At 38.4% G+C, this 9,450-nt stretch overlaps 1 protein-coding gene across 1 annotated transcript; it reads right to left on the bottom strand.

The window, feature by feature from the left end:
* Positions 1-2,802: 2,802 nt before the first annotated feature.
* On the bottom strand, positions 2,803-9,096 carry LOC116296052 (von Willebrand factor D and EGF domain-containing protein-like). The gene is made up of 11 exons (XM_089038997.1): positions 8,480-9,096; positions 8,105-8,364; positions 7,662-7,776; positions 7,214-7,471; positions 6,630-6,744; positions 6,153-6,548; positions 5,978-6,078; positions 5,596-5,764; positions 4,945-5,247; positions 4,273-4,551; positions 2,803-3,011 (listed from the first exon to the last, which is right to left on the bottom strand). Exons 1-10 carry the CDS (start codon positions 9,074-9,076, stop codon positions 4,376-4,378), a joined length of 2,490 nt encoding a protein of 829 aa, XP_088895123.1. The 5' UTR covers positions 9,077-9,096; the 3' UTR covers positions 2,803-3,011; positions 4,273-4,375.
* Between the last annotated feature and the right edge of the window lie 354 nt (positions 9,097-9,450).

The following is a 9,450-nucleotide window of genomic DNA, read 5'->3' as shown; positions in this document are numbered from 1 at the left end:
GGACATTAGCTCCTTTAACGTATGTAACTGTGACGTCATACTTCAATGCGCGGAGCACCAATCGTTGTAGCCTCGGGGGGCAGCTAGCGAGTTTCTTTTTGAAGATTGACTCAAGAGGTTTGTGGTCAGTTTCTATCTTGCAGTGCTTCCCATATATAAAATAATGAAATCTTTCTAGGCCCCATACCACGCCTAGCGTCTCTCTCTCAATGTTACTGTAGTTTGATTCTGTATCTGTGAGTGCTTTCGATGCGTAGCATACTGGTTGGCCATTTTGTAGGAGGACTGCGCCTAGTCCCTTCTGCGACGCATCTGTTTGAATAGTTGTCTCAGCATTCTTGTCGAAGTACCGGAGTATTGGAGCTGATGCGATTTCTTTCTTGACATCCTGGAAGGCTTTATCCTGTTCTGTATCCCAAACAAAAGCTGTTTCAGCTTTGGTCAGTTCTCTTAGTGGTGCTGTGATTGTCGCTAGACGGCTGGAGTACCTTGTCAAGTAATTAACAAGGCCCAAGAAGCTCTGTAAATCCTTGACGCTTTGCGGTGGTTGCATGTTCAATATGGCTGATATTTTCTTTATATCTGGCTTAATCCCTTCAGGTGTCCATGTGTGTCCAAAAAAACTCACTTCTTTGCATTTGACTTGCACTTTGTCTTTATTGAACTTTATGCCCTTCTCTCTTGCGCGGCACATTAATTTGGCTAAGTTGTCGTCATGTTCTTTCTCTGTTTTGCCATACACGAAGTTGTCGTCGGCGATGCCTGTAACACCTTGCAAGCCTTCTAGGGATGAGTCGAGTTCCTTTTGGAAAATGTCTTGCGATACGTTTAGTCCAAATGGCATTCGCGTGAATCGATACCGGCCGAATGGGGTGTTAAACGTGGTGAGCAGCGAGCTCTCTTTGTCAAGAGGCACATGCCAGTAGCCCTTCGTGGCATCAACAATACTAAAGAATTTAGCATTATGTAGTTGGCTTACTACATCGTCTATCGTCCTAGAGTGGTAGTGCTCTCGCTTTACCCATTTGTTGAGGTCCCTGGGGTCCAGGCACACTCTTAGCTTTGTTATCTCACCCTTGTCGTTGACTGTCTCGTTCAGGACTACACTGTTGACCCAGTCTGTAGGCTCATTTACTGCTTCTATAACTCCAAGTTCCTCCATGTTGTCAAGTTCGGCTTTGAAACGTTCGCGTAAATGTATAGGTACTGCTCTAGGAGGGTGAACGACCGGCTCTGCTCTTGTGTCCAAGGTGATGTGGTATGGCTTCATTTCAAAGGTACCAATACCTTCAAAACGGTCTTTGTATTCATGTATGAGTCTCTCTTTGGTTAGAGGACGGTTGTCTTGCAACTTTCCTTTTTGCTTGTTGAATGTTTCAATGCTGCAGTTGATTGTAACGAGTCCAAGTTGTTCGCACGTGTTGCATCCAAGCATGGCAGGCCCTTGTACATCTGTTACAGTAAAGGGTACCTTCGTAGTATTCCCATTGTAGTGTACGTACAGTTCACATGTACCGATACAACGGATTTCCTGTCCACCATACGCGGTCAGAATATGTGGTGGCCCGAGTACTTTATCTTTCGGTAAAGCGATTATCTTGTCGAAGTCTGTTTTAGACATAACATTGGTCTCTGCGCCCGTATCAAGTTTACATGATAACCTTGTCATTTTCTTGTGGAATGGCCTTGTTGTGACGTTAACGGTTGTAATCACTTTGTTGCGACTTGAACTCTGTAACCCGTCGACTTCAAGCGATCCCATAAAGAATCTTTTAAAATCTTCTTCACAGTGTTCAGGACTTGGTTCCTCGTTTATTTCGTGTACTTGTCTGCGCTTGTTACACATCTTACTGAAATGTCCTCGTCTGTGGCAGTAATGACATTCGACACCGCTGGCGGGGCATTTCCGGTTTGCTGTGTGCTGTTCATTACCGCAACGGTGACACGTGGACTTGGTCGTCGATTTAGTTTCATTATTCGTAGGGTACTGTTCATACTTGCGTTGATTTTGCGTTTGTCGCTGTGGACCCTTTAGAGCATTTACTTCATGGCTTGCGTTGCTCATCGCGACAAGTTGTTCACGTGTTGCTTCTTCGGTTCGTGCGATTTCCCTCGCTCTCTGGAACGTCAATGAATTTCCCTCTGCAATGCATTTCTTTCTAACAATCTCATAGCCAGTGCCAAAAACTAGAGTGTCTCTCAGCATTTCATCTCGTAGTTCGACGGGAAATCCACAACTCTGTACGATGAGTTGTGCTTCTGTCAGAAAGACGTCTAGCGGTCTGCCGTTTTGTCTCACATTACGTAAATTAAATCTGTTCAAGATATGGTTTGCTTGTGGCTTAACATGATCCTCAAATCTCTTCCAATATCCATTTATGTCCTTGTGCTCTTCCTCGTCCAATGTCCCAGTGTTGTATAGATCTAGTCCATAGTCTCCTGACCATAACAGTAGGTAGTTAATCCTTTGCTCTTTAGTTTTGCCCTTTAATGGCCCATCAAACATGAGTTCGCATTTCTGTTTAAAACGCTTGAAACGGTTATATAAATCTGGTCCAGACGACCAATCCATCTTTGGGGTTTCGAAGCCTGAAAGATCTCCCATTCTCGTACTGGATTTGCTGAACAATACGATGTATATACTAATGAATACGATGATGCGTGGCGGCGACTTGAAAATTGACCTCGGTGTTATTGTTGTGTAATCCCCGGGTGTAATCTCTCGAAGACTTGGCTTTACAAATAGGTTCTTCGAAGTAAGTTAACTGATCCCGGTTCTGACATCCATGTGATAGTCTTCGGTTGGTTATGTCTCGATTTATTTGTTTTATCTTGACTCTATACTACATGTATTGATCAGTACGCGAACTGATATATATCTGGCGTACATGTGTATATATATATGATTACAATCATGTGATTAACTATAACGTAACTAGTTAAACAAAGATGCATTGTCACGCAATATCATATAATGTTACATACTTAATATGACGTCTGAATTTAAGAACCTGAAAAGAAAAAAAAGACGACATTCAGACTTTCATTCACTGTGTATTTTGTAAATTAAATAGACGATAGAATACCTGTTGTAAGCCATGGAGTGGGGCTGGTGGTCTTACTACCGGGGGAAGGGCTTATTAAAAGAGGACAAAACGTCTGAAGCCAATATGTATCTAGTAGGAATACTGACTCAGACATCATGAACATTACAACAGGCGTGCCTCAAGGGTCTGTGCTTGGCCCAATCTTATTGTTACTGTATATTAATGATTTTCATCATTCCTCTAACGTACTGATGATGCAAATCTTTTCTACTCGAACAAAAAACTCGATGTCCTTGAGTCTACCCTTAATAATCAACTCATACATGTACAAAACTGGTTACAACCAAATAGACTCTCTTTAAATGTTGAAAAATCCATTTTTGTTGTCCATCCTCCTCAAAAGAAAATTTCTTTCAAGTTAAAGTTGTATTTGTGCAACAAACCCCTCAAACAAGTAACTAATATCAAATATCTAGGGATCTTCTTTGATGAAAATCTAAACTGGAAACATCACGTTTCTTATATTGGTAGCAAAATAAAACGTGGTATAGGAATGATTTCTAAAATTTCTTTTTGTATTTTACTACTAATGGTATCTGACCTAAAAATGTAAATTTTCAAATGTTCAGCTAATCAGCTTCAATCAGTTTATCTGTCGCAATTAGCTTGTGCTTTTAACTAGGTAAATGTCATTAACTTTATGTATTATTGTAAATTATGGCACTATATAAAAAGTTGAGCTGAGTTGAGTCTGAAATCCGTTGGAATGGAATTTGGTTTACTAAATGTGAACTAGTCTGATATTTATTTCACGGGTTAAGTGACTTCACTCTACGATTACTGTACATTTAGTTCAGGGTTTTACTAGTCTTATGAGAATACAAAGACGAATTTTCTTAGAACCTAGTTTTTAGCATGCTCGAAAACTGATTTTTTTCTGCTTGCTTGTAAGACAAGACTTTAATTCCACTTGGAAAACTCCTGCCATGGAAAATGGTTCATTATTCAATATGAACTGAATGCGTAATTTTTTATCCAAGGACATGTCCTTAACACAGTACACTGTGTATCTATTAGGACTTGTATCTAGGTCTTTCTTGACCGTAAGATGATTATAATATAAGATGAAGTAGAAGCCCAGTAATGATTTTTTTCGCATTATCAAATTTCCTTATTCCTAAAAAGGGCAAAAAAGAGAGTAACAAAGACAGTAAAGCATCATTACCTCATCTCTTGATGTCTTTATCTTAGTGAGTGTTGAGGTTTCTCCTCTCTGGTACACATATCCAATCACCCTGAAGTAGTACATGGTGTCTGGCTCAAGGTTATCAATCACACAAGAAGAACCATAGCAGGCTTTTTTCATATTCAACTCGTTTTTCAGAAGTTCCGTAATCCACTTGCACTTTATTGGATGGAAACGAGTGCACTGGTTTCACGAACTTCAAAAGTACTTCTGTCATACTCATGGCCTTAGCTTGTACTTTGATAGGAAGCGAAGGAACTGTAGAAAACAAACTCGAAGTATTTGAAAGTATTTTGTTATACATTAATCACTTAAAGACAGGCTTCGAGGAGAACAGCGAGAGAATAAAACTGACTCTAAACAAAGCATGCCACCCACTTGTCAAACGATCACGTTTTGGCGTTTACAATTAAAAAATAAATAATATGTTTATTTGAGTTACCATTCTTTTGATCAGATGAGCACTTTAGCTTCGATAATATACACCTAATTGAAGTTTTAATGCGTCCAATGGAAACAAGGAACTTTAACTAAGGGCAATGGTGATATGTGAATAGAAAAGGATTTGAGTTTGATTTAACTTTTATTTTCCAAGTCAGTTTTTTTCATTTAATATTTTTATAGCGCAGTTTTAAAGACAATTCTACTTACTCTTGACTATTTTGCATTGTTTTCGTCCCCAGTCACGATACTCTCCTTTACTGGTAAAGGCAGACATCTTAACACAGTACTCAGTGTATGACTTTAGTCCAGTCACCATCGTACTGGATACATCACCTCCGGTAACCACAGACACTTTCCATTTGTTTCTAGGGTACAGCAATTCTTTGTAGTATATTTTATAGCCTCTGATGATACCGTTCCGTTGATCTTCTGGTATAGATGACCACGTGACCTTCATGGTATCATATCTGACTGGAGAGATGTCAGTGACGACTGGTGTTGCGTCAGGTACTGATGACAATATATGCAATAGGGATTTTAAAGTAATCGAAATGAATTTTAAAACATGTCTATTTTGCATCTTTCGTCCGCATCTGCTTTTTATACCAGTTTGGTACACACTTCCGTGTAGTAAAAAAATATAAGATTTTCCTTTCGATGATTATATTTATTCCTTGTGCATTGTAAAAGATATATGGTAATATAAGATTTAAAAAAGAGGGGATCAAATGAAATATATACTTCGAACAAAAAATAAACATCTGTGCCACATGTCTATCTAATATAGAAGAATACTTACATAAAGAATCAAAGTGTTATGAAACTGTGCATACGAATGAAAATGTAAACCTTTCTTACCATCTTCGCCAGTCTTCGCTACAGCTTCCGTCGTTTTTTCACCATCATTGGAGAACATCACAGTCAAAGTAACACGGTAATTTTCGAACTTCTTCAAACCAGTTAAGATCTTGGTTGTGACAGTCTTTGGCACTTTTATTTTCCTGGTTAGTTTGTCTGTATGACCATACTTCAACATAAAAGATATTTTATCATGACTTTTGAAGGTCATTGATTTTTAGGCTCTATTTTACTGCGTTCTTTCTTTCTTTCTTTCTTTCTTTCTTTCTTTCTTTCTTTCTTTCTTTCTTTCTTTCTTTCTTTCTTTCTTTCTTTCTTTCTTTCTTCTCTTTTCTTTTTTTTTGTTGAAGTCTGTGATGTTTGTTTAACACTTTAAACTTACCTTTAGCCAATAATAATCCACAGACTGTAAGTCTTTAGGTTCGTTCCATCTCACTTCAAGTTTTGTTGTCCCTAAAGGTTTCACTGCGAGACCACGAGGACCTGAATGCGAACAAGCATACAAAATTGAATAGAAAATATTTAGGGGAAAATAAGAATTGTATTATTATACTTACATTCAGACCCGGAACAAACTTTCAGGCACTGTTCTCCACCAGTTCCTCTGGGACACTGACATTGGTATAATCCAGATCCCCGTGGGTGGTAGGGGTGGGGTACACATTTGCCACCATTGAGGCATGGACATTGTACTATACGTACGGTCACATGTATTATATCAAACGCGCCACACTCGTCAGTTACTTGAAAGGTAAACTTTTTACTCTGATTGGATGTCACCTTCCATGTCAATAAACCAGATAGACTGAGTGTATATCCAGTAGTTGTAGAACTGAGTACAGAGTATGTTAGGGGACGGTTATCAGGGTCTGTTGCTTTCAGTTGGATCACAAGTCTTTCTCCTTGTAAGGCAAAATAGGTGGTCTTTGAAGGAAACCTGGGAACTTGATTGTCTGTGCAGTTACAAAGGAAAAAGTATGATGTCAGAGCCCGTGATGTAATAATAGGTAGAGGTTTCCATAATTCAAACTTACTTTTTCTACTTGTCCACGATTTATGGTCAACATGTGGTAAACACTGCTGGCACCAGTCACGTGGGTTGGGTTCATTGGCAGCAAAGCAATGTCCCTTTATTAAACAGGAATCAGTCTAAAATAAAAACACACACACATCAAATCCTCCATTGAATGGGTAAATGAGAAATATTATATGTATCCTACCCTTACTTAAGAATCTAAAAAATATTCGTTGTTCGCTAGATAAGAACACCAATGACGTTAGTTTTAGAAGTACCCTAAAGAGAATATCAAAATTATAAGCACTTGACCAAACAGTGGTTATTGTCGAACTAACAATTAGCACTAGTTAAGAAATGTGACAAAGCCTGAATTCCAAAATACTGTTTTCGAAAAGTTGACAAATTCTGATCTGCGAATGACGGGTATCGATTTTACAAAACCATAGTTTCGACACTTGCAGAATAACAGCACCAGATGCTCACCGGCGAGATACTTACTACACCTCTACACGTATTTATGATGAACAGGCCGGGTTTCTCCTCCTATCATTTGCTTCAAAACTTGCATTGGATTAGCCTCATTGTCAATTGAATACGTACCTTAAATTCACATTTTCCTGATTTACTGCAGTTCATGCACTTTGAATCGTAAGTCAGATGACGCAGTCGTCGAACACTAGTATTGAATCCATCGTTAGAAATCGAGATCAAAAGTCCCCCAGCAGGGGTACTCTCGTGTTCGTAGTCACCAAGTCTAGTCGGAGGCTCAGGCAGGTTGCACTGTACGCCAAACAGATCAGTCATTTTCCCTTGTGATGTGACAGGAATTCCACGAGGAGACCAGGTACCTTGATAAACCTAGGATAATAATCACAAGATATTGGTTGAAACAAACCATCACAGGTTTCAAAGACAATTAATATTACTATCATTTGATGACTTTAGAACTCAAATTTTTAAATCAGCACAAAATTACAGGTTTGCCGATCGGAACCTACTCATGTGCACTTTATTAAATATATCTATCGATGATGACTCACAAAAATACCTTTTCTTCCTGTACATGACATATTAGGTTCTTCGATTTGATAAAGTTCTGACCCAAGATATTTGTCTTTTTACATGGTCGTTCTCGTATATCACAGAGTCCACTATTGTAAATCCTAAAAATGAAGTCAAAGGAAAAAGCTAAAATGGATTAACTTATTAGTTTTCTGTTTTCAAAAGAGATTCGATTGTCAGTACTTTTTTTTCTACCAATCGGGAACCATTCAATCATTGCGTACTGTTTTGGAAAGATATATATAAAAGGTTTCGAGAAAGGAAATGCCAAACCTTTCATAAAGAGGGAATATAAAAACGATTCATCATAAAGCTGAAAGCTAGAACAGTTTCCTAAAAGGCTATAATAGACTTTCAATCGAAAAAAATCCTTTTCCAATGTTTTCACAATTAGAGTTACTGTTCACGTATTGTTTGTATTCTACTTACCCCAACAACTCAGGAACTGAATTAACCTGCATGGAACAGTCCAGTGCAGTATAGCCTTCTTCACATATACAGGTTCTGTTCTTACACTTGCCACGTCCACTACAGTCTGCAGGACACAAGTCTTTTACTACCTCTCTGGGAGGCATTAAGTCACCACTTGCAGTATGAGTGTAGAGTGAAAGGTTCTTTAATGTAGTATCTTCACATATGTACTTCATGGTCTCAAATGCCAACAATGCAAATGTTTTGTCTCCTGACAACTAAGAGTGTCAAAATAGAAGCAAATACTTGAGTTTTTTCTAATTTCACATATCTCGTAATAATGCACCCGGCCCTTTCCTACTGTTTTAATAGTCATATTAAATATCGCTTTACCTTCAAGTCGTTAACACACTGTATCATGGCATTTTTTAAGTTGGTTTCCGAGATCTTCATGCATGCCTTTCCTGCTTTTGTTTCTTCAATTTGTGTTTTACAATACTCGGTTGCCTCATCTTCTGGTATGACTTCTATCGGTGATCTCTTGTTTCGTATGCGGTTTACAGCGAGTTGTACATAAGGATCATCCACATAGTAGCTACGTTCCACATGATCAATGATGTCATCACTATACCAGTGACTGTCTACAGATCTTTTCATGCCAAATTGTGACTGGTCATTTATTTGAGTATTAAGTACTTCTATCTGAGTAGCGTCGATTCTTGTGAAAAGATTTGCGTTGTCATCGCATCTTTCATCCTGTGTTGTTTCACCTTCGATGCCACAATAGCAGGATCTCCCTTGTTCATCTTGCTCTTCAAGTTCTTGTTCAGGGAGAACCTCAAAAAAGCTCTTCCCTTCTTTAAGACTGTAAAAGCAATATAAACAAAATTGTTGTATTTGTGTTTGCCCATGTGTTATCAGTTCTATTTGTGTAATTGACTTATCGCCAGCTTGCTGCAAATTGTTTTTCATCATCATGAGGTTTACCATCACCTCCTTTGTTCCAATCGTCTTCCGGATCGTCATTAAAGTTACCACAAAGCCCCAAGACTTTTCCCTTGTCAGTAGATGGTGCATTGATACGAACATCCAGTGACCTTCCAGAACGTTTTACTGAGACTCTGATACCCGAAGACAGAATTACCTTTACCGATATGAAAAGGAAGAATTATAATAACAAATAATAATTAATCTTTATTGTCTATTTAGGATTTAATTCAGTGATGTAAATGTACCTCCTGCTCCAATGATGAACCACTGATCTTCTTAGTGATTTGTATTCCTTTCGATAGACTTCCAGGACTTCGTTTGAAAGTCCTTAGTATTGTAGGTACTGAATCTTTCATTTTGTTACACATAGATAT

Source organism: Actinia tenebrosa, unplaced genomic scaffold, assembly GCF_029948245.1.
Source record: "Actinia tenebrosa isolate PJP-AT-01 unplaced genomic scaffold, QUT_ActTen_1.0 PGA_scaffold6__47_contigs__length_16458017, whole genome shotgun sequence".
Taxonomy (NCBI): domain Eukaryota; kingdom Metazoa; phylum Cnidaria; class Anthozoa; order Actiniaria; family Actiniidae; genus Actinia; species Actinia tenebrosa.
The sequence above is the reverse complement of the archived record's forward strand: the minus strand, read 5'-3'. Positions and strand labels throughout refer to the sequence as shown.